The following is a 24,627-nucleotide window of genomic DNA, read 5'->3' as shown; positions in this document are numbered from 1 at the left end:
TCAACACTGCTTTTGCCCAGCCACGACAGCCCATTGAAAATAACTTCACCCTGCTTCTTCACATCATTTAGAGAATCACACATTTCACCACATTGCAACAGCATGGAGAATCTCATTCAAATGTTCAGTAGGAGCCCGAGACAAAGTGTTACGCTGCTGTCTTTGTAATGTTTAAACTAGTTTGCTTGTTCCCGTCAGTTTTTCCCTCATGACGTCCAGCAGCAAGATTCCTCCTCAGCATTTAATGATAAACGAGCCTCATAGAGCCCTCTAAATGTTATCCATATTAGTTTCCATATCTTTGATCAGATCATATTTGAGTTTGCTCTCAAAGTTTGCACAGATAACAATTACTTTGGAGAGTTTTACCAATGGAATCGTGCACATATATTTACAATAAATATTCAGATGCGCTATTTTGCAACCAAGAAGAGGTTCGAGTGCAGTGTAAAAAAGATACACTGTACCTGCTTCCTTCTTTATAATGACAACAGAGGGCACCTATCAAGCCTAAATAAGTAGTGGAAAGGAATTCATGGAGCTACATGTGGAGCCCTTTTTCCTCAAGAGTCCACATTACATCCTGATCGTACTCATGTTGGGTTAAGTCTGCACTTGAACTTGAGAGAGCAATATGGACAACAGACTGCTGGATGGAAAATGGGTCAGGTTTTGTCAAGGAATCTCTGGTCCAGTAAAACACCGTGGAGACTGGACAGAGTGTCCAAGAAACGCAAGTGGTTTTATGAGGGGAGTGAATGGCAAAAGATTAAACCATGGAGACTTGGATTTAGAAAGTCCAATTTGGCAAGGAACTTGGAGAGCACTTTAAAGTGTAAACAATCCATAATTCTACTTTGCATAATTCCAAATCTGTCTCAAATAGATACTTCTGGGTGAAAAAAGTGCCCTGCATATTGTTTGGGACAAAGACACTTTTTATTTTCCTTTATTTTCCCCTGTTCTTCACAGTTTTACATTTGGAATCAAACAATTCACATGCAATTAAATTTCAGAACAAGTTTAAGATGCATTTGGACAATGTTCTAATTTCACTCCACTAATTATGTGAATTCTGGATTATTTCTTCAAAAGGGAAAAAGCAGCGCACTTCAGCAACAGATAGAGAACAACACTGACGCGGATGTTGGAACAAGTTTCCGGCCTGTTCCTTTAGCTTGTAAAGTACTTCGAGAAGAATGATGCAGGAGACAAAAATTCTTCAATCTAAAAATCATCTATTTGACCATTTGTATTGGAAATAAAACAAGTCAAATACATTTAATTACATTTAAATGAAAAATTCTAATGATAACAAATGAGGAATTTATATCTTGGTGAATTTTAATCAGTGAAATTTACTTAATAATGCATACTTCAAGCTGATATGGAAATAAGTCCACCAACAGCAAGTCTGAAACAGTGATTTAAAAGAATACTATGGAAAGGTAAAGCAGAGCAGGAGGCCTCATTGATTCCTGAATGGCCAACGAATGAAAGGCATTGCCTTTCTTTGACTTTACGTGCACTATTTTTGTGAGGTGGATTATATGAAGGTTTGCGCTGTGACGCTGCCACAAAACAACGAATTTCGTGACTTGTTCATGACAATAAATTCTGATTCTGGAAGAAATTCCCTTCGCAGTAAAGTAGTAAAACTATTACAAGTAGTGCAGTAATACTGGATTTCACATCGCCCTTTGATTTAGAAAGGATTCATTTTCTGCTGCACACGTAAAACATTACAGCATAGTCGAAGCCTTTTGGCCCACAGTGTTGTATAGGCCTGTGCAAAGCTACCCCACAACAATCTAATTTTTCCCTACCTCACACCCATAACCCTCTTTTCTTCCTGCATTCATGTGCCTGTCAAGTAGTTGGACGACAGCTCCATGCCTCATCATCAATGATTTGGAAAGACCAAACAATCTAAAGTCAGGAAACTAAGGCAGCCAATGCTCAAAGGCCAAAGTCAACACAAGACACTAAACATTTCTTATTTTAAAGAATATTTTGACAAATTAATAGGTCAATAATCAAGGATAATTAATTATTGCATCTGTGAAATTCCTGCTTAACATTAACTGATCACCATAATTAAAACATTTGTGCATTTTGCAGCTACATTTCTAATAGCTTAATTAAGGCATCAAAGTCAAATCCAACCATCTTCAGGGAACTGATCAGTGTTCGCGACAGCCTTCAGGAGTCCAATGCATCACTGACGATCACTTTCTGAGGGTCCAATGTGTCCTCTGCTTTCCCGAGGTACGCTTACATCTTCCGCTCCTGACTGCCCCAGACAGCTTCTCAATCTACGAGGATGGGCTGCACAGAGTGCCCAGGAAAGGCGAAGGGATATGCTTCCTCATCAGCTCTGCACGGTGATCCTGATGAGCTCCTGCACCCCAGGACTGCAATACTTAACAGTGAGGCGCCACCCCTACTCCCTTCACATCAGCTCCACAGGCAGCCGGCCGGCTGCCACCCACCCCAGTGAAGGGGAAAGCTGGCACCTCTATCGACAACCTGGGACCAAAGCATCCTGAAGCCATGTTCATCAGAGCAAAGGACTTCGACAAAACCAACTTCAAATTCCACAGCATGCCTCCCATCCCACCAGAGACCCCATCATCCTCAACCTCTGCTACACTTGACATTGCTCTGTTGCAACTGATCTCTCGCTATCTCTACATTCTATGCTGTGTTTTTACTGTTGTGCCATCTACATGTTGACTATCCAGACTGCTCACAAAGCAAACTTTCCTCTTGGTCCTCAACACAAGCAACAATAAACTTGAACTTGACTTTGGTTGATGCCGACAAGTCAGAGGATGCTTATAACCTTTGAGGTGCAATTGTCAAGGCGGAAAACAGTTGTGCAATGAAAAATATCCCCTTTTAGGAAAACTGAAATCAAAAACAGAAACTACAGACAGCATCTGTGAAGAAGGAAACAGTTGACTTGTCAGATCAATGACCTTCACCAAAACTGGGTAAACAGAAATCATGTGATACATGAAATGGCAGCCAAGCCATGGAGAGCGAGGAAAAGAGATGCAGCGCTCCTTCAAAGGGTTCGTCCACCCAGTCCAATTACTGATAGCTCCGTATAGGCTTTAAATGGTTTGTTGAAGGAGCCGACAGTGCTTTATTTTAAAACCCTGCGACTGCGGGGTCTGGGTCGAAGAGGGCAGTGCCTGTGTTCGGCAGCAGCCTCGAGGGGTTGGGGGGGGAGGAGAGAGGACCGAGGACAGGCGCAGGGCGCCATAAAACAAGGAGTCCACCCCTCATTTGAGAAGGAAAAACAGAGGAGACAACCAACAGGCCGGTGACCACAGCGGTGGATCGGTGATGGAATTTGAAGTTAGAGAATGGTAGGCCATTGGCGACTCAAGGCGAGGAAGCCGCGCAGGCTGCAGGTTTCTGGCAACCGCGAGCAAACGACTCACACCAGGCTGCAGACTGCCTGAAGGGACACTAGGTATTGGAACTGAAATATGCCGAGGGTGCTGATGGTTTCCTAACCGTGTCGGGCGTTCAGATCTGGATCTCTGGTTTCCCAGAGTCAGTGTGGCTGTGGGAATGTTGGAGACAAATCTCTTTTACTTTTCTGGCTGTAAGAGGTGTGACAGAATATAAATACGTTTTGGGGAGATAAATTGGGGCAGGGTTTCATAGTGATGGGGAACCTGTCCGCCAAGGCAAATTTCGTGTAATGTTACACTTAATTCTACGACAATAGAGGAATCTTGAACCCTGAACTGCGATTGTCGTCAAAACACAAACTGGTTTTGACCAGCAGAGGGTGATGATGGTCAAAGCTATCTATCTGGTGGAACAAGAAGGCAGAGAGAGGCAAAAAAAAAACCTGCTGGAACTGGAAATACAGCACATCTGCTGGAGATCTGGAACAGCAAACTGGGCAGCATGCGTGGAGAGAGAATAAAACTGGAGAGGCACCGAAGTCTGTTCCTCCCTCCAGATTCCAACATCAGCATTCTGCTGGAGGAACTCAAGTCGGTCGAGCAGCTTCAGTGGGAGAGAAAGAATGGTCGACATTTCTGGTCCGAACCCTCCATCAGCACTACTTTTTGAATTAAATTCAAATTTTCCAGTGGTCGAAAACCAAAAGCTGGAGATGCCAAAAATCTGAAAGGAAAATACTGGAGACATTTAAATTGGGTGTTGGCTCCACTGTCATATTTCTTCCCATCTTAACTGTTTACTTTCCTTCCTTGTCCAGTATCATCTTCCCACTTCAATTCACAGGACCTCTAATACCCCGCCCCCCCCCACCACCACAACTCATACTGACACCTTCCTGGTCCAATGATTTTCCCTCAACATCTCAACTGCTTGTTAGATTGGTCTAATGGGCCTCCACATCTTCCTTGATCAGTGTCGCAGTCTGTTCCTGTCAATACCTCACTTGTTCATCTTGTTAAACATTCCTATGCAGAGACATTCTCTTTTAATTCCATTAATTTTCTCTCCGAATCAAAGGTTTAGTCTTGGCAATCTGCATAGGCCCAAGGTACACCCTTATATTTGTAGGAAACATGAAATTCTCAGACCATCCCTTCATCTTTTTACATTGACTATGTGGGTAGTTTTATTCTCCTGCACAGAATTCAAAACTTTCTTTTCCTTTGAGTGCAATTGGAATGTTGGCAGTTTCATGTGATAAACTTCTGATTCTTCCATTCCTCAACTTCTCTCTCTCCATCTTCAGCAACAGGTTAGCAGGTCAAAGCCTATTAGAAATTCAGATTTCCATAGCCACGTTGACTACGTCTTGCTTTAAGTGCATCAGACGACTTCCCCTCCCCCCAACACCCCACCACTAATGTGCCCTCTAATTTTAACTTCCTGCTGGCGACCGATAGAGTAGCAGCTAACTGCAGTTGGCTCCTAATTACCTTCTACTTCTTACATCTTTATTTCAGATCTTTTTCTTCTTCTGATATTTTTCTATCAACAACTGACTAGAAGAAGCACAAAAGAATGGAGGAACCCTTTGCAGATTCATTAGCTATTGTGATGGAACACTTTAAGGAGCTGAAGAATGACGTTAAAGACATTAAAACTACTGAAAGAATGGATTAAATCCCTCGAACGATCAGTGGAATTAGCAGAATCTCAACTGGCTGCTTCTTTTCTTTGGCTTGGCTTTGCAGACAAAGATTTATGGAGGGGTAATGTCCACGTCTGCTGCAGGCTGGTTTGTGGCTGACAAGTCCGATGCGGGACAGGCAGACACGGTTGCAAGGGAAAATTGGTGGGTTGGGGTTGGGTTTTTCCTCCTTTGTCTTTTGTCAGTGAGGTGGGCTCTGCGGTCTTCTTCAAAGGAGGGTCAGTGAGGTGGGCTCTGCGGTCTTCTTCAATACTCAATTAAGCAAATCAATTGACTCCCTACTGCAGAAGGTGGTCTGACTGATCAATAAGAAGCAGACAAAACAACTTGAGAATTCTTGGTCTGAAAGAGGAAACGGAATCTGACCAACTTACTAAATTTTTTTTTTTTTTTGCAGGATTCTTCGGGAAGTGTTGGTTGAAACGTTGCCACCTACTTTTCCTGAACTATACGGAACTCGGATTGCTGGCTTCTAAACGTGCCCCTGGGAATAAGCCCCTTTTGGTGATTCTATGTTTACGTAATTTCCAAGTAAAAGACTTACTAATATGCAAATCTCGCTGAAGAAAAATGTTTACAGCTCGTCAGCAGAAAATCAGATTTGTTGAAGATTATCCCATGGAGGGATTGAAAGAACGTACTAAATATAAAAAGATCATTTTCAAAAAGTATAATTATTAATTACTCCATTTTAGGTATCTGCCTTTTGTGTGCACATTAATTTCCTTTGTGCGCTGGTTGCAAAACGTGTGTGCGCACACACAATTTAGAGAGAACAGCAGCCACCAACCCCCGGTAGTTCTTTTGACTCTCAGTTATTGTGAGAACACTCACGCTGGCCACACAATTAGGGCAGCAGTTAGCACATTGCTGTTACAGTGCCAGCGACTGGAGTTGGAATCCAGCATTGTCTGTAAAATACATACTCCCTTTGTCTGTGCGAGTATCCACTCCGGGTTCTCCGGTTTCCTCCTACTGTTCAAAATGTACCAGGAGTGTAGGTCAATTGAGTGGCAGGGGCTTGTGGGATGAAAAGGCCAATTTCCATGCTAAAGATCCAAATTTAAATACTGTATACACTTACAAACTTCCTGAGCCAGTCATGCAGAGAAATCTTTTCCCTTGACTGTCCACAATTGTTGATGGCGTTCTCCAACCCTTCCCTGCTTTCCACCCTCTCCAGAGCAGGGAGAGGGGTTTCTTCCTCCTAACCTTCCAGGTCCTCAGCATCAATGCATCATTCAGCAGAACATCATGGTCAGTATTCCATTTTTTTTTCTCTCCCCAAAGATTTCAAAATGTTCATTTACTCAGTTGCCTCATGCAATTCCATGAGATGTAACGCAACACCTAGCTTTTTAACCAATTTTTTTTAAAACTAGCATTTGTGGACCAAGACACTTACAGGTGAAACAGCAATACAACAGAATCTAAATTAAATTTTAAATTTAGTCATACAGCAAGATAACAGACTCTTTTGGCCCGTGAGCCCCAAGCTGCCCAATTAACTAACAATCCCTGGTACGTTTTGAGTGGTGGGAGGAAATATGGGTCCCCGGGGAAAACTCACGCAGACATGGGGAGAACGTATAAACTCCCTATAGACATCGTGGTATTTGAACCCCGGTTCCAATTACTGGCAGTGTAACAGCGTTGCAGTAACCGTGCCACCCATTTTGTCCCATTTCACACACAGCAATCAGGGCTCATAGTGTGATTGATTGCCTTCACAAGGACAGCAGAAGGGAGAACAGCTACCCACAACTCCTCTAGCTCATAGCAACTTCCATTCCCAATTTCCTTATGATCCAAGTCTTTAGTTACTTGCACTGCTCTGACAAATACCCAACTGAAGTCCAAAAAACAATATCCCATCTTCCATTGAGGCACACTTCAGTAACTAGCCTGTTTAGATGGAGTCAGAGCAGGTCAGTTCCAGTGTGAGCAGGGAATGCTGGGAGTGATCAGGAAGCCAGGGGTTGGCTGTTCAGGGATGTGATTCTTTGTGTCTCTATCCACAGAGCATGCTTGGTCTGCTGCATCTCCCCAGTATTTTCTGAAGGGAAAAACAACCTACTCAAGGAGCTCAGCAAAATGAGCAACACTGGTGGGAGAAAAAGAACGAGTGGCACCTTGGGCTGAAATCTCTTGAGTGGGGAAGATGGTGTAGAGAAAGGGTGGGAGTAGAAAGACAGGAGCTCATAAGAGATTAGTGAACCACAGTGAAGTGAAACATGAGAGAGATAGTGGAGTGGGTCTTAGAACACAAAGGCTGTTGGTGGTGGAATCTGATAGGGGGTGAGAATGGTGGTATGGAAATCAGATGGAAAAGGAGGAAAGAACCTCTTGGTTCCAATCGAGTATCTACAGCCTCCTGATTTTCAATCCTTAGCCATTTCTGATTGAACCCAAATTTCATCCCTCAGCAGATGTTGTCTCTCACTTTTCAAGTATTCCTTTTTAATTGAGTTCCAGCGATAAGCATGTGTTGCAGCTCCCTTTCAGCTGTTTTTGCCACACCTTACGTTCAACTGCATCGATTAGCTGCCATGATTTAGCCTCCATCACTTGTTTCTCTCACTTTTCTCTGACATTCCCTTTGTTCTACCCATTTCACTCCATTCTCTGCAAGTTTAAACATGCCTGTTTCTTAACGTTCCCCAGCTCTGAAATATTAACTCAGAGTTAGCACCAAGAAACAATGGGCTGGAGAGCTTAATGTCAGTCGTAGGTAAGTTACTGTAGAGGGTTTGCAAGGTCAAGTGCATTTTGAAAGGGAAAAATTGATGAGAAAAAAAATAGAGTCTCATGGAATTGATTAAGTTGTCCTTTTGAACAGATGACCAAGAATATTGAAGAGAGCAGGGTCTTAGATACTGTCTGCAATGCCTTATACAAGGCCCACATGGTGGGATGGTTTGGAAGATCAGATTGTATATGATCCATGGTAAGATGGTCAATGGGATACAGCATTGATGGTGGGAATCAGAGGATGATAATGGAGGAATGTTAGATTGGAAGCCAGTGACATGTCATAGGAATGGCTACTTGGTCCACTGTTGTTTATGGATAATTAGAATGACAATTCAGTTAGCATGGGTAGTCAATTTGCAGGTGGCACCATAATTGGTGGAATAGCAGACTATGAAGATGGTCATAAATTACAAAGGGATTTAGATCAAGGACAGAATGGCCTTCTCCAGTGCCTGTTTTCAATTATTCTAATGGATAAAGTATGCCAAATAAATGGCAGGTGGAATTTAGCTTGGACAAGGTGTCGCAATTTCATAAGTTAAACTTGAACATGCACGGAGCTTGGAAAATGCTATAGAATGGAGAGACTGGGGTAGGGGGTGGGGGGAGGAAAGCAGGTACATAATTCCATGGAAATGGTGATAGAGCATTGAACACATTTGTCACCCTTGCCTTCATTGGTCCAGGCATTGAGAACAGGAGCTGGAATGTCCTGTTACAACAGCCCAAGTCGTTGGTGAGACTATTTCTGGGAGTACTGTGCGCAGTTCTGGTTGCCCACCAAAAGGTTTCATTAAGATGGAAAGGGTGCAGAAAATATTTATAAGGACGTAACTGGTTGGCATGAATTACAGTCTAGGGAGAGGCTTGGATTTTTCTTCATGGAACAGGAGGTTATGGGGGTGAGGGTGGAATCTTAAAAGGTTTATAAAATCATGAGGGGAATAGACAAAGTAAATTTTTTTTTCCCCCAGGTAGGCAAGTCAAAAGATAAATTTGAGGTAAGAAGGGAAAGATTTAACAGGGAGCTTTTCACAAGCTCCCAGAGAAAAATGGTAGAAGGTGGTACAGTTGTGATGTTTAAAAGATATTATGACTGGTACATGAATGGATAAGGTTTTGCGAGAATTGGCCCAAATTGTAGCCAAGTGTGACTAGCTCAGATGGACTAAATTTTATATTTTAAATTTAGTCATACAGCACAGTAACAGACCCTTCCGACCTACAAGCCCATGCTGGCCAAGTATCCAAATTGACCGATAAGCACAATACATTTTGAAGGGTTAGAGGAAACCAGAGCACCCAGAAGAAACCCACGCAGACACAGGGAGAATATACCAAGTCCTGACAGAAGTGTCAGATTCGAACCCGGGTCACTAGCATTACAACAGCGTTGCACTAACTGTGGCACGAATGAGTTGGTCCGAATGGCTAGTTTCTGACCTGAAAAACTTGCCAAACAATTTCTATGGTCCTTGTACCTAATTATGTGAAAGAAATTGGGAGGGGCAATCTTTTTTATTTCCTAGCTGCTCAAACAGCCAAGTGGAAAAGCAGAAAATGTTCAATTTTAAACAAAGGTTTAGCTGCGTAACCTTTCCCATGGTACTGAAGGAGCACTGAAAATTAAATGTCGCAACTGGACTGATGATTCAACAACAAATCACACACAACCAACATTCTTTACATATTGGAAAGAAACCAGGACACACATTACAATCAATTTTTAAAATGGAGCTTTTAATTTTTTTAACCTGTACATGTAGTTCAAAGATGCATGTGACAACCAGTTCTTAATACTGGTCATAACATATATATTTATATATACTTTATATTTATAACAATGAAATACTTCCACAAAAAATGAAGCCAAATTTAAGCCTCAGCCTTTGTGCACGCTACCCAAATGCCTCATGAGAAGCAAACACTACATATACTGCTTGTGTTAGGAAACAGTGATGTTTCAGAGCATAAAAAAATGGAAACAGTACTGTTTTAAAAATGAATACGAGTATTCCAGATGGTTTGCTTCATACCTCCAGCTTCTGATGGGGACATTTAATTGAGCCACAGAATTTATCAAATTTTATATGTGAGGATAAGCTCCATCGTTTGTTAATTTGTATAAATACAATGCACTAAAAGATTACAATTTGTAAACACTGTAGTTAATTGCAGAATAGTATTTCTATACATTCTTTCTTGTCAAGAATCTTTTGTTCAAATGACCATTTCCCACAAGAATTAAGCAGTCTTGGGTAGGGAGTACAGCATAAAATACATTTGTCTTTGCTGCACTAAAAAGGAGTTCCATGTCATTCTTTATAAATCATAGCACAGTAGGCATGATATTTTACTTGAAACTGTGGATCAGAGCCAAAACATACCAAGGAATATTGAGAATTACCCACAAAGCTCATTGCATTAAGCTCGACAATAATCCCTTCGTTAAAAAAGCACCTCTACCTTTCACAGAATGGCTATGATTTGCATCATGTTTAATACTGAACAATTACATTTGTGACAGGTTTGTTCAATATAATCAGAATCTGAATTTAAAAAGCTTCTGGAATAGGACATTACTGAAGAGTTAATAACACATGCAGCATTCCTTGATAGTGGGTCGTTTTGCAAGACATAAGCATGCAGGCATTTAAAATTAATATTTAAAAATGAAAACATTGGTTTGTCTTAATTTCAACGGGCAGTTTTAAAAACTAGTAGTGGTGTTTTCCCACAGGTGCAGAAATAAACTGGGAGCAGCAAAGCCACAAAAGGACCCACTATCCTTTAAAAAAAAATTAAAAGGCAAACTAAAAATATCTAGGACTATACACAACTAAAGTAAAATGAGGTAAACTGCTCTGCAGTGTTCTTCTAGTCAGTAGGCAGTTGATGATCATGCAGAAGTCACATGATCAAGGCTGCATCTCCCATCATCCCTCTGGTAGTGATATGGGATAGTGGGTCTCTTTGAGGACTTTCAAGCCTGAGTGGGGGTTGGGCAACATATGATCCTAGAAAAAGGAGGAAAACACAACACATAAGCAAACGAAACATGTGCAAATTCAAGCTAGGAAATGAGTCGGCCATGTACAGCGTGATGCAAAGGATAAAAAAAAGGTGCATGCTCTAACAAAAAAAACGGGATGGGAACTGAAAAGAACTGCTTTACAGAAGGTCTTCAAAGAGACTTAAACGCAGCAGCACGGCAGGTCTTTAGCAATGCTGCATGTTTTCATACTGACTAGACGGTAAAGAAAAAACTTTTCATGGGTTACTTACATTGCTGGCTTGGGTCCATGTCTGTTGTTAGCTTCACGTAATTGGATGGGAAGAGACCCGTGACGCCATTGAGCTCCCCTTTCCACCAATCAGGATCATCCTTGTTGAGAACACCAATGATCTGGCCTTTGGTAAACGCAAGTTCATCATCATTCTGTGCAATGTAGTCGTACATTCCAATCACTTGGAACACTGCCAAAGAAATAAAACTGTGACTTAGCAATGTCTCAGAACTGCCTCAAACTGCTACGGACACATTCAGATCCTTCAATGAACAAGGAGACCAATACACCCACAGTACTGACGGGTGTCATTCACAACTGAAACTTAAACCTTGGGGGAGCCAGCTTTCTAAAAATCTGACTTTTGTTGAAGCCTGGATAATTTCAATGCATCTTGTAAGAAACAAAAACATCTATCCTTGTAAAGCCCCCATTTCCAACATCCCTTTCCTCTCCAAAGTTCTAGGATACCAATTTTCTCCCGAATTTATGCTCCACACTCAAATCACCAAATCCTTCAACCAAGCTTACCAGTGGGACCATACTTGAACAATTCTTACAAGCCCATCCTGTGACCACAGCATATTTCTCGACCCACTTGAAGCCTTTTACACCACCACCTATCTAGATAGGACTAAACTTTGATGTTCTACATTCCCATTCACCCATGCAAGTTGTCACTATTCCATCATTCTAGAGAATTGTGTCCTGCAAGAAAAAACAACCAGAAAGGTCTTGGGGTGTCAGGAAGCAAGTCCTTCATTGATGACACCTGATACTGAATACTGAGAAGCAAAACCAACCTTGGAATCATGATCAGTATCTAATACTGATGCCATTCATTTCCATTTTCTAAATAAAATCACCCAACTCTGTCAAACCTCAACTATCTGGTGCTGAAACCTCTATTCATACCTTTATTGGTTCTTGACATTGCATTCCTAGCATGGCATCACATGTTGCTCATTGTACACATCTTTTTACTCGTCATTTGAGGTCAGCCAAGGTTAGGTGAGATATAAACCAGAGGTTTATACAAGGGTGAAAGGGGAACATTAGGTGGAAATTTCTTCACACAGAGTGGTAGAAGTATAGAACAAACTGCCAGCTGAAGTGCTCAATTTGAACGTTTAAGAAAAATTTGGATGGGATGAATGCAGGCCAATGGGATAGACTAGAAGGGCTGAAGAGAAAGATTCCTGTGCAGCAACGTTCTGAGTCTAACAACAGAAAACTGGCCAAAACACGACAGTTTAACATGTAGTACACTCAAGGCCGCCCAAAATCTGCACTCGCTTGCACCAGGTTCCATCTGTCAATCAATCTCTTGCCCTAGGTACTGGTTCCCAACTAAATAATGCCAGCCGCTTGAATCTCTCAGTTACTCCAATTCCAACACATCTCCATAACAGTGCCCCTGTAGTTAGGACCTCCAGAGCATGTCCAACATTCATCTTCTGCAGACAAGGTCTTTAGTCCCAGCATATCCTGCTTCGCGAACCACCTTTCATCTATCCATGCTTAAAAATCAATTGATGGCATTTTTGCCACAATATTTACTTATTTATAGTTGTACAAGATAGAAGCAGGCTATTTGTTCCAGTTGTGTGATGTGGTTTTCCTTTAGCACAGCACTATGGGGTTGATATCAATAGAGCAACTTGTTTACAATTCTAAAAATAACCACAAGCATCAGTGAATCATCTTTTTTACTATTCAGTCATTACAATGACTAAAGAGGAGGGAAATACCACATTTTAACATAGCATCATGTGATAAAGCATTACTCCAGTCCTCGAAGCACATTTTGGAATAGTGGCGGAGTGGTTGAGGGGTGGAAGAGAGAAAAGAGGGAGAGAAAAAAAAGTGTTATTGACCTTACAATATTTGGGAAGACGTTCAAAACAAAATGAAGCACCTTGTTCAGGATTCCTTTGCAAAGCTGCAGCTGGGAGAGTAAATTCTGGGAGTCTTGGTATCCCAATAACCAAAATCAAAATAAAAAAAATCAACTGCTGAAAATAAAGAGTAAATACTTTTGAGTAGCGAGGATGTGTTAGAGGCTTTTTTTTTTAGAACAAAAAATGAAAACACGTCACCCGTCTACTATAATATTTTGTAAGTTGCACTGTAGGAAGGTGACCTTAAATTCTGAGCCACCTCTGAGGAAAAGAGAGAGGAAACATTCTCGAGAGCAAATGCAGCTAGGAATGCCATCCTCTCATCCTCCGTGGTAACCATGGAGGACAAATTGCTCCAAAAATTATTGAGACAAACTTACAGGCATTTGTTGTTACAGGTGCTTTTGCAGCTTCAGTTGGAGTACTTTTACTTGTTCCAGGGCTCAGAAGTTTCACATAGTTGGCAGGGAACCATCCTATTTGCCGCTTCTTGCCTCGAGCCTACAACCCAAGGAGGTGTGTTTAATAGACCAACCACCCATTGTTGATGAAGCCAAAACTCAACAAGAGATTATGCCATTAATTTGAATTACTAACATTCTATGAAACTCATTACCCACCTAAAAGTCTATTTATCTACAGTACATATCCATGCACACAAATAATATATTTTTTAAATGGCCCTCTTCCAGGCATGCTCAGAATCAGGTTTACAGTCATGAATATGTGTCATAACATTTGCTGTTGTGCATTACAGGTGCAAAAATGCTAATAAATTATGGTTCCATAAATACTATATTTAAAATTAAGTAATTTGTGCAATAAAGAGAAAGCAAAGTAATGTCTATAGGTTCATTGTCCATTCAGAAATCTGACAGCAAAGGGGAAGATGCTGTTTTTCTAATGTTGAGTGTGCGCCTTCAGGCTCCAAGACCTCCTTCCTAATGGTAGCCGTGAGAAAAGGGCATGGCCTGGGTGGTGACGGTCCTTGAAGATAAAGGACGTTTTCTTGAGATGTAGCCTCTTAAAGACTCCTCAATGGAGTGAAGACTAATGCCCATGATGGCACTAGCAGAGTTTACAACTCTCTGTACCCATTTCCTGTCCTGCGCATTGGCACCTACATACTAGACAGTGATGTGGCCAGTCAGAATCCTCTCCACAGTACACCTGTAAATTTGCAAAAGCCTTTGGTGGCATACCAAATCTCTTCAAGCTCCTTTCTTCATGATTGCATCAACATCTGGTCGTATCAACCTCGAAAGATGAGAACTTCAGGGGAAGATCAGGTGAAGGTTGAAGTCAACATTGCAAGAGGACAGGGCAGAGTTGCTTGGCTATTGCTAGCATAATTGCCATAGAAACTTCTACCAAATGACCAAGAGACCCACCACATACCATCTCACTGAATAATGCATACAAAAGGCACTAACTTTCACGGCAAACGAACTTTTTTTCTTAAATTTCTAACTTTAACTAGTTTCAAAATGTTTTTTCTAAGTAAATTCAAGAGGAATTGGGACACAACTTCCTACCTGAAGTTCTCCTTCCCACCATCCACCAGCATTCCTCTTGCGGATGAGAATTAGCTGACCTGGTGCGAGTGTAAGTTGCTCAGCTCCTGTTGCCGTGTAAGGAGCAATTACTTGTGCAATTTCTGTAAAAGGCAAATGAGGATAGGACAAGACTGAAGATCTATGAAACTGGTGCAAAAAAGAAAGGTCTAGATTTTCCTTTATCAACATATTAACAGAAGGGAAATGTGTTGCCCTTTTCCATGAGAAATACTGTTATAAGCAGTGAGCTTTTTTAAGTCGACATTCACGTTTAATCTGTCATCTCATTACTGTTTTTGGAAAAGATTAAAATTTAGCTTGATCATATTAGGGATCACGGAAACATCAAAATAATTTTCTCAGACAACCCCTCCTCCCCACATCACCTCCAAAGACAACATGATGTCTAAACAGATACAAGTTAAAGAGGGATGGATCTGTGCACATATTTTCAACTTGCCTGCCACTGCACATGCCACAATTACATTGCATATGTTTGGTCTGATAAGAAAATTAATTGTACACAAACAGGTCAACAAGCCATGTGGAAAGAGCAAGAGAAGTTGGAGGGACTCAACCATTCAGGCAGAATCCATGAAGAGAAACGGGCAGCCAACTTTTCAGGCTAGGTTCTTTTTCTCAAAATTAATGTGAGAAGTAGAGAGGGGAAGGGTTGGGGAGGGGGCAAAAGGGAATAGGATAGAGGACAAATGAAGATGGGGGAAGTGGAGAGACAAATAGAGGAGACCACCAAGAAGGTTGAGAGAAGGTCCAGGACTGGTGAAGAACAGATGTAAACAATGGAACCAGCAAACGTCTTCTTCCACTCCAGTTGCCACTTTCATAGATCTATGTACCTGCACTCCTTGATCTCTCTCTTCGATAACACCCTCCAGGAGACTAACATTTACTGTGCACGACCTACCTTAGTTTGACTTGCCAACATGCAACATCTCACACTTGTCGATAACAAGTCTCAGTATTTTTTTGTTGCAATCTAGGCATCCAAAAAGGTAACTCAAACACCCAACAAAATTTCTGAGAAGTTTATTAACGTTACAGGACATGTCACCAACTTACCGGGTTTCCTTCCAAGGCTTCCACCTTTTCCCATTTGTCCAGGCCCCTGTGTGAAGAGGGCACGTCTTAACACGTAAACAAGCAGGATCTTTAAAGTCCAATAAATGTTTCAAAACATACAGGAGTTGTAGGTTAATTGGGATATTTGGACAGAATGAGCTCGTGGGCTGGAAGGGCCTGTTATCGTACTGCATGTACAAGATAAATTATGATTTAATTCTCCTATAAAAATGCAACAGTGAGACCTAACAAATTGCTTCTTGAATTGGAGAACAATTTTTTTTACTAGATCTCAGCACAAATAATTTGAAATGAATTGCATTTGTTTATCTATAAGATCTTGACTTCAGAATGCAGTACTGTACTTTAGAAAATGTGAAGTCAATTTACATCCTTTCACAATAATTTGAAAAGTCTTCCATGAAGACAATCAGAACATTCAAATGGTCACCCTGACAGATAATTTTGAAGCTAGTGGAGAGAAAGGGTACGGCCCCTCCAAGTAACTCAGTTGTGTTTCATCCCTTGCAATTTAATAGCATGTTTACAGACCATCTTGAGACGAGCAAAAATGACAACTGGAAAAATAGATGGAACACATTTAGAAAAGCAAATATGAAATGATCACAAACACAAGAAGACACTTGTACAAGGTGAGGGGAGGAAAGTTCAGGAGAGACGTCAGGGGTGTTTGTTTCAAAAGAAAACACAAAAGTGGGTGCCTGAAATGCATTTCCAGGTGGAGGAGGCTGGTATAATAGGGAAACTTAAGACTCTTAGTCGCAGGCATGCAAGAAAAATAGACGATTATTGTTGTTAGGTTTGGAAAGTTCGTTTGTTGAGTGTGTTTACATAGATCAGCACAATATCATGAGCCAAGGGCCTGTACTGTGCTGCAATATTCGAAGTTCTGTCTCCAACTGAGCTATTATCTCAGCCTCCTTCTAAAATCTCGATTACATAATGCGAGCTGATTTAATTTATAATCTACAGCTAAAGTGCACAACATTGTCTGACCTGTAACTGTGGTACTCCAGAACTCAATTATCATTAACAATGAAACTGAGTGACTCTTACCAGTACTGTCTCGGTGCGCCCAGACAAACCTGTACTTGGCTCAACAATGGACACTAATTACTCAGTTTCAAAAAGAGGGTGTTGTTCTTGATATTAAACCAGCATTCAACACTGTGCAGTAAAGAATACAGTTAAAACTAAGGCCTTTCTTTATAAAGCTCTCTCCAGGTTGGAGTCACACCAACCCCAAAAAAGACAGATATGTTTATTAGAAGTCAAGTGACAAAAAACCCCAGACATTGTCATATTCAATATTAAAGAAATCAGTATCATGCAGAATAAAGCAGCAAGTTTGACAGGAATTCCCTTTCTGAGTTTAAATAATTGCCATCTCTCCAGCTCAAACAGATGGTGGCTGTTGTCTGTTATCCACTGCAATTCACCAAGACTTCTTAGTACAGTAAAATCCCCAAGCAACTAGCAGCCTCAACCAACTGGCACAAAACTCACGGAAAACACAAAGGTTAAAAAAAAATACAAAAAGTTTAATATTGGCACCCCAATTCACCAATCATTCAACACACAATCTCAAACAACCCGCAAATTAACTTATCTGACAGATACTAATCCCCACAGGAACTGAATACCAAGGATTTTACTGTAACTCCTAAACTTGTCAATCTATCTAAAGACAAAGGAACATGTTCACCTCCATCATATTATTTCTTTTATTTAGACATACAGTACAGTATCAGGCCATTTCAGCTCTACAAGTCTGTGCCACCCAATTAACATACACCCCAGTATGTTTTTGAAGGATGGGAGGAAACTGGAGCCCCGGAGAAAGCCCACGCAGACACGGGGAGAACGTACGAACTCCTTAAAGACAGTGTGGGATTTGAACTTGGGTCCCCATCGCTGGTGCTGTAAAGGCGTTGTGCTAACTCTACGCCAATCGTGCTACCCACAGTTTTGACTTCTATTATATTTTTGACTAATTCCATATTCCTTATCCTTTAGGTGTACTTCTGCCACATGAACAGCAGCAGTTCAAATAGGCTTCTGACCCTCCTTTGCAGATGCATCAGGAGATGAATAATTAATGTGGGCTCTACCAGTACATCCTACACCAAACTCACAAATATTTCTGGAACAGTTAGTTTGGGGAATTGAATGGAAGAGTTACTGAAAGGATGAAAATAAAGGCAACACAGATGATTCACCTCAGAATCCTTTGGCCTGACGTAGTTGGACGGGAAAACACCCACTTTCTCCCCAACAACACCTGTCCACCAATCACCATCTTTCTTCGTCACAAGAATCACATCTCCTTGCTGATACGTCAAATCTCCAGGTTCATTACTTTCATACGTGTACATGGCGACAAATTCTGTAAAACGAAAGTAGCATAAAGACTTCAAGAGTATGAAATGGCACAACAAAAATGGAAATGAATGGTAAAATAAATGCAACAAAACCGATGTTATCTGGAATTCAAGTAACTGGCAACCTTAAGCAACTGGCAAAAAATAAATAAATAGATAGATAAATAAATAAGAAATTTTAAAAAAAATTATTGTTTAGAATGATAAAAGTCAAATTTCTCTGGAGAAACACAAACTTTTGGTGAAGATGGGAGCAAATATTCAGCCAGTGGCATGCTTTGTAAAGTTGTGTTTGAATAAAATGGCATCACCCAGGATGAAGAGCTGGTTGATGTCACTCACTGTTGGGGTAACTCTCTTAAGTGTCTTCTTATCCCTGCTTGGAAAGTCTTTATCTTTATTTACATGATAGAGAAATTGGGGGATACGGGGAGAAGGCAGGTAGGTGGAGTTAGGTCATAAATTAGATCAGCCATGATCGTATTGAATGGCGGAGCAGGCTCGATGGGCCATTTTTGGCCGACTCCTGTTCCTACTTCCTAGGTTCCTATTATTAAGTACATTAGAAAGGCTTTATCTGTAAACTTTGGGGAGGAGGGGTTAATTACGATGGCAGCACGGTCCGCGTAGCAATTAGAGTAAAATGCTGTGACAGCACCAGTGACTGTGGTTCGAATTTAAATTTATTTAAATGGGACCCCAATATTATGCTCAGGTTATGTAACTCTAACTTTAAAAGAACCATTTATATTGTCAGTCAAGCTCATAGAAGACATCTGAGGGATAAAAATTATCGTGTTTCCGATTGTGTGTTCATGCCCAATTCACTCTGGCTTATAAGTACTGAAGAAAGGGCAAAATTTTTTTAAAATCTAATTTCGGTCAAGATAATCATCGAATCAGATGTGCCTGGGTAGCAAACATTTTCACTGCTGGAAACCTGGAACAATCCAACTGCAGGTTGGGGTCCGCATCAGAGTTGTGGAGTTTTACCCAGGTTAGTTTTAATTTTGAGATACAATAGTAGGTAACACTTATGAAAGAAATGGGATACTGCTGCCCAAAGTTTAGGTGTTGAGGACCTAATTGTGGATTATTTCAATGACATGGATTCATTGCGCACTTCCCTTCTGTAAGGTAAAAACATCATGAGATGGGACCGGAGAAGGAGTCACCCAGTACTAAGGAGTAACAGGATGCAGATGTGACCTTGTACACTCAAGATAAGTGTGGCAATAACAAGATGATGTGCAGCAGACTAACAGAGAAGGATAGCAACAGTTTATTCATTGGACAATGTCATGGTATGATAATTTACTAAGTGCGTGTCCTGGGGTATAAAAAAAACACCACTTGCTGATAACGGCAGAATGCGCCTTCTCCAACTAACACTGTTAGTTGCAAGTGTTACAATCCGGTAATAAAGAACCTTGATTTCGACTCAATCTGGTGTTTGACTCACTCATTCATGAACACTTCCCACCACCATCAAATACCAAGCTGAACCTGGGGATTCTGCCCAAGACAATTCGTGTAGTGAAGGCCTCTTGCAAAAGAAAAACTGCTGAAAGAACTTGATGGGTCAAGCAGCATCTGTGGAGGCAGTAGTTGATGTTTGTGCTTGGACTGAGTGAACAGGGAAGATAGCCAATACGTAGAAGTGAGAGAAATGAGACAGAGGCTGGGAGGTGATGGGTGGAACCAGATGGGCAAGAGAAGGGAGCTGATGGAGCCAGGTTTGGTGGAGGCGGGGAGGGGGTGGGGGAAGGGAGTGTAGTTGTCGGATTACACAATCCAGCCCATTGTGGAGCAGATTGACTTTATAAAGTTAATTGTGATGAGTGGCTGAAGGAATTATTAACCCAGTCATTCAGGGAAATCATTAACATTAGTATAATGGTACTGAGGTTGGCATAATAGCATTCATTTAAAAAAACAATTTCCTTTAACAAAGGTCAAAATAAAAATCTCCATTATTTTAAAGTTAGACCTTGCTGCATCTGTATTTCCATCAACCAACAAATTAATGTACGAGGTGATCAAATAGATCTTGGAAAAGTTTGCATGAATCTGCATAAATTAATAAATGTACAATTCTCCTTGGGAGAATAAGCTGTTCATCATTATACAACACATTGCAGGGAATTGTGGAGCTGAAGTTTGTCAGAATGCGTGAACAATATTTGGAAAACCTGAAAATGATTAACAGCTTACAAAATTACAAATCAAAGCAAATGCCTCGTTAGTTAATTTGAAAAGTGAGTTATCAATCATCGAGTGCAATTAGTCTGTTTGGTATTTAGTTCTCAGTTCAATTCTTTTTGCAAAGATAGTTTCCATTTTGTACAATAAATAAGGCAACAATAATCAAAGTGTTTAAACAAAGGCTCAAATAGCCATGCCACAAAAAAATACAGTTAAGTGAATTTTCTGGTTGCTTGAGATTGCGTATTGCATGATTGGTGAACTAATGGTGAGATGCACCAATTTTAAACTTCTGTATTTTTTAACCTATTTATTGTATGCGATTTTTTGTTTGCTGGTTGCTTGAATTCCAGGTAACAGGGGTTTTACTGTATATTTAAAACTAAACACTCACTAAGGGCTGCAACTTTCTGAATATTGTACTGAGACACAAGCTTTGAGGTGCTTTTTAAAACTAAAATTGTAAAACATTCCAGTTACCTTCTCCACCAGAAGCAGCTCGGAGTGTCTCTGAAGCGCAAGGCACCCTCAAGTTGGAATCTAAATGAATGTAGACCATTATGGTTTGGTTACAAAATAGCACGCATAAAGTAAAACTTGTGTCTTATAGTTATATTGTTATAAAAGAAAACACCTCTCTATAATTATCCACCACTTAATCTTTTAACAGAATGGTTAAGATCTAACATCTAACTGCTGTATCCAAGCTTTTGATTGAAAACTGGGGCAGAGTTTAAAAGGCAAAGAGGAAAATGAAATAACAGCAGTTCAAAATAAAACATGCTGAAATTGCTGTAGTTATACTAACGGTCCAAGCATTTGGACAAGTGTGAATTTAGGAAATTTTTTTTAAAAGTTTTCACATTTCCTTCACAATGAGGCCTAGCCTAGTTCCAGGATTAGTTCATTATAATAGTTTCTATTGTAAATCACTTTCCAACACTTCATAAGCAAGGGTAACATGGGTATTCAGACAAGACAATTGGTAATCCCTGGCAAACTGTCCACAGCTTAGAAAGAACATCTTCAGGAGAGGGGAGTTGGTTCCCAAATACCCAGAAACTAAATTGCTTAGGACAAAGTTGGTGACAGAGACATTGAAAGTGTTTTTTTTTAAATACTTATGAAAAGGATTAGGATAATGTTATGGCTACAAATCATCAGTTGTGTTCATGGATTTAAATCTGCTAAATTTAAGCTTCTTCCCAAATTGCTTTTTTAAAATAAATTCCCACAAGTATTTAAATATACAAGCAATTGTTTTTAAAATTTAGGATTAAAATTCACTCATCATCAGGATTTTATAAGAAAAAGCTTTTTTCGTAATTTTATTTTTAATGAAATAGTACAGAAACAGTAGTCCTATTTAGAGATTACTTGTTCTAATCTTGCATTGGACAAAAATTCATATTGAAATTACAAAGAAAATTTCCAGTCACAATACATACTGGACTCAGAGGCACTTTTATGTCCAAATCACTTTACCTGTTGACTCCATAGGAACAGAACACTCTCCACTTGGCTGAGTGAGTGTTGCACTTGGGAGGTGCACTCAAACAGCTCAACATTATCCAAGATAAAGGAACCCAACTAATATGCACCCAAAGCATTCACCTAATCTATAACAAAAACTTGCAACTGGAGTGGATACAGCACCTCCCCCCCCACAAAAAGGGTCCAGCACTGTCTGTAAGGAGTTTGTACATCCTTCCTGTGTCTGTGTAGCTTTCCTCTGGGTACTCCGGTTTCCTCCCACCGTTCAAACCATACTGGGTTGTTGGTTAATTGGACGGCATGGGCTTGTGGCTGAAAGGGCTTGTTACTGTGCTGTACGCTTTAAACATTTTTAAATTTGTTTGGAAATGGTTGATAATCCAGGAGTAAATCTGCTCATTATTTTCCACATTTATTAAACATGTATTAGTTGGGTTCCTTTATCTTGGATAATGTTGAACTGTTTGAGTGGACCTCCTAAGTGCAACACTCATTCTGCCAAGTGGAGACTGTTCCACATTTATTAAACTATTGATGTTTACAAAGGCACAGAAGAGCAAGAATCAGTGGTTCAAGAAAAACATTTCAATATTGGCAAAGATCTACCCAGATGGATCAAGAGTGTTAATTGAGCTTCACTGCATTTCAAAATTAATTGCAAACACTAAACTGGCAGCCAAATAAGATTAGCGCTCATTGCTTGAAGCAGCATTTGACAATCCAATACCAAAAAAGGCAAACTCAGCAATTTGTTATAGATGTACCGTATTTTTACGCAAATAACGTGAGTGTTATATGTATTTTATTTTTAAAAATAGGCACCCCACCATGCGTCTTAAGCATGTGCGCTATATGAGAATATTTCTACATGTTCATAGAACGCACACAATTTAAAGCAGGTGTGGGGAAAGTCAAACCAGCAATTTATAGTGGGCTTGGGAAAATAATAGTGGCATTGAAAGAATGCGTGCAATTTATAGCAGCCGTGGGAAAGACGTGCTGACAATTTATAGCGAGCGTGGGAATGTTATAGTGGCAATGAAAGAATGTACACAATTAATAGCAGCCGTGGGAAAGATGCGCCAGCAATTTATAGCAAGTGTGGGAATGTTATAGCGAGCACGAGACTATAAAAGCGGGCGTTCTTGGGAATATCTCTTTGTACTGAATGCCATGGTATTGCTATCAACAGGACATTTTGGCTAAGGCACTGCACCTTATCAATGTGAATTGCCCATCTTGTCCCTGAAGGAGGAGATTAACATATTAAAGTGCGCCTCTGATTTGAGACGCCATTAGAATTGAACTCCTCCTTAACTTTGAAGCCTGTCTTTGATCTACTTAATTGGGCGCTTTCATGCTGCCTTGTAATATGGGGTTAACCGGGCAATTTGCCAAGTTAGTGCCCCACTAACAAGGCAGCTTGAAAGAATCTGACCCGGTCAGTGTGGATCTCTGCCCTACTTTGGAGGAGGTCAGGGAACCCAGTTAAATTCACCTAGGTCTCGTCCACCAGGGGCTTGAAAACAAAAATGACTGACCTGATTATTCCAGTGATGTCAGCGCTTGCGTGCATGACCGGGCAGCACGCTGGCGCCAAATTCAAATGTAGAAAAGGAACCCAGCAGTGCAGGTCAGGAAAGGAGATATTATAACATGGCTTAAACGTGCTTCCCAGGAAGAGTAAGGTTAAGATCTTTTACTTCATTTCATCTGGTGAGCGTGTGACGCATCACTCACCGCGTCATCGCGGAGGCAGGATCCCTCTTAAATTGCCAGGTTGGTGATTTAATGAGGTGACCCCTCCCCCCTCCCCCCCCCACCCGCCCCGGGTCCCAGGAGGGCTACTCAGGTCAGTTTAAAAGCACCTATTGATTCCTCTCCAAAGCTTGTTAATGTGTTGCAGCAGGATATCATCTATATAATGGGTGATTAGACACCTCTGTGGGAAGTTGGGTGTTAATCACAGGAGATTAACTGACAGATACTGGTATGTGTTTTGTCTCATGTCCAATTTAAATGCAAATTGTTTTGTCAGTCAGAATTTAGAATACTACACCTGCACGGTTATGAGTGTGCACGTTATACAAAAGTATATATATTTTTTTTAAACAGTTTATGATTTTCAGCGCATTATATGCATGTGTGTTATATGAGTGAAAATACGGTACTGTGTTTAAAAAGTTCTGATGATCAGATTTCTTCCTTGTTCAAAACAGGCAAAATTTCCAATATTTTAAAATTATTGCACTTCTATTCAAAACAATAAAAATACATTTTAAAAACCTACAATGCATAGCATTAACAAGGCTTCTGAGTGGAACATTTTAAATCAGCAACTAAAAATTTTATTTAAGCTATAAAAATATGATTGGTTCATTAGATGCAGCAGTGAGATAATTACTGTACCTTTCCTTGGGAGGGAGGGAGGTCGAGGCGGAGGAGCCTCCTCCCTGCACTGTGCTATAGTGGACATCAGAAAACAAAGAAAGAACAGTACAGCATGATAAAGTAAAGTGACAACAAGAGTCAAAGTGATCAAAGTGATGCATAGAAATGAGCAAAAATAGCATGACATGTAGCGACAGCAATACAATATTACAGCTAGCAATATAAAAACAAGAGCAACAATGCAGTAAATCTGGCCTGCAAAAACTAAAATATACCCCATGTATTAGAATTTGATACAAAGACAGTTGTGTGATGCTTCTATAAAAATTTACAGTGACCAAGTTAAATTGTATTGGGTTTTGTGGGCACCATTAGTCAAGTCACCTTTATTTATTGCTCATACCATGCTCACATGGTAAA

The 24,627-nt window shown here is 40.5% G+C and overlaps 1 protein-coding gene across 1 annotated transcript in view; it reads right to left on the bottom strand.

Annotated features, from left to right (window-relative positions):
* itsn1 (intersectin 1 (SH3 domain protein)) overlaps window positions 1–24,627 on the bottom strand; it is a 181,117-nt gene that overhangs the window by 37,953 nt on the left and 118,537 nt on the right. The window contains 7 exon segments of the mRNA XM_069888982.1: window positions 11,177–11,368; window positions 13,460–13,580; window positions 14,615–14,736; window positions 15,716–15,761; window positions 17,956–18,122; window positions 20,803–20,862; window positions 24,226–24,279. Of these exon segments, the coding sequence (XP_069745083.1) occupies window positions 11,177–11,368; window positions 13,460–13,580; window positions 14,615–14,736; window positions 15,716–15,761; window positions 17,956–18,122; window positions 20,803–20,862; window positions 24,226–24,279 (762 nt within the window).

This window comes from Narcine bancroftii, chromosome 7, assembly GCF_036971445.1.
Source record: "Narcine bancroftii isolate sNarBan1 chromosome 7, sNarBan1.hap1, whole genome shotgun sequence".
Taxonomy (NCBI): domain Eukaryota; kingdom Metazoa; phylum Chordata; class Chondrichthyes; order Torpediniformes; family Narcinidae; genus Narcine; species Narcine bancroftii.
This window is presented reverse-complemented; position numbering and strand designations above follow the sequence as displayed.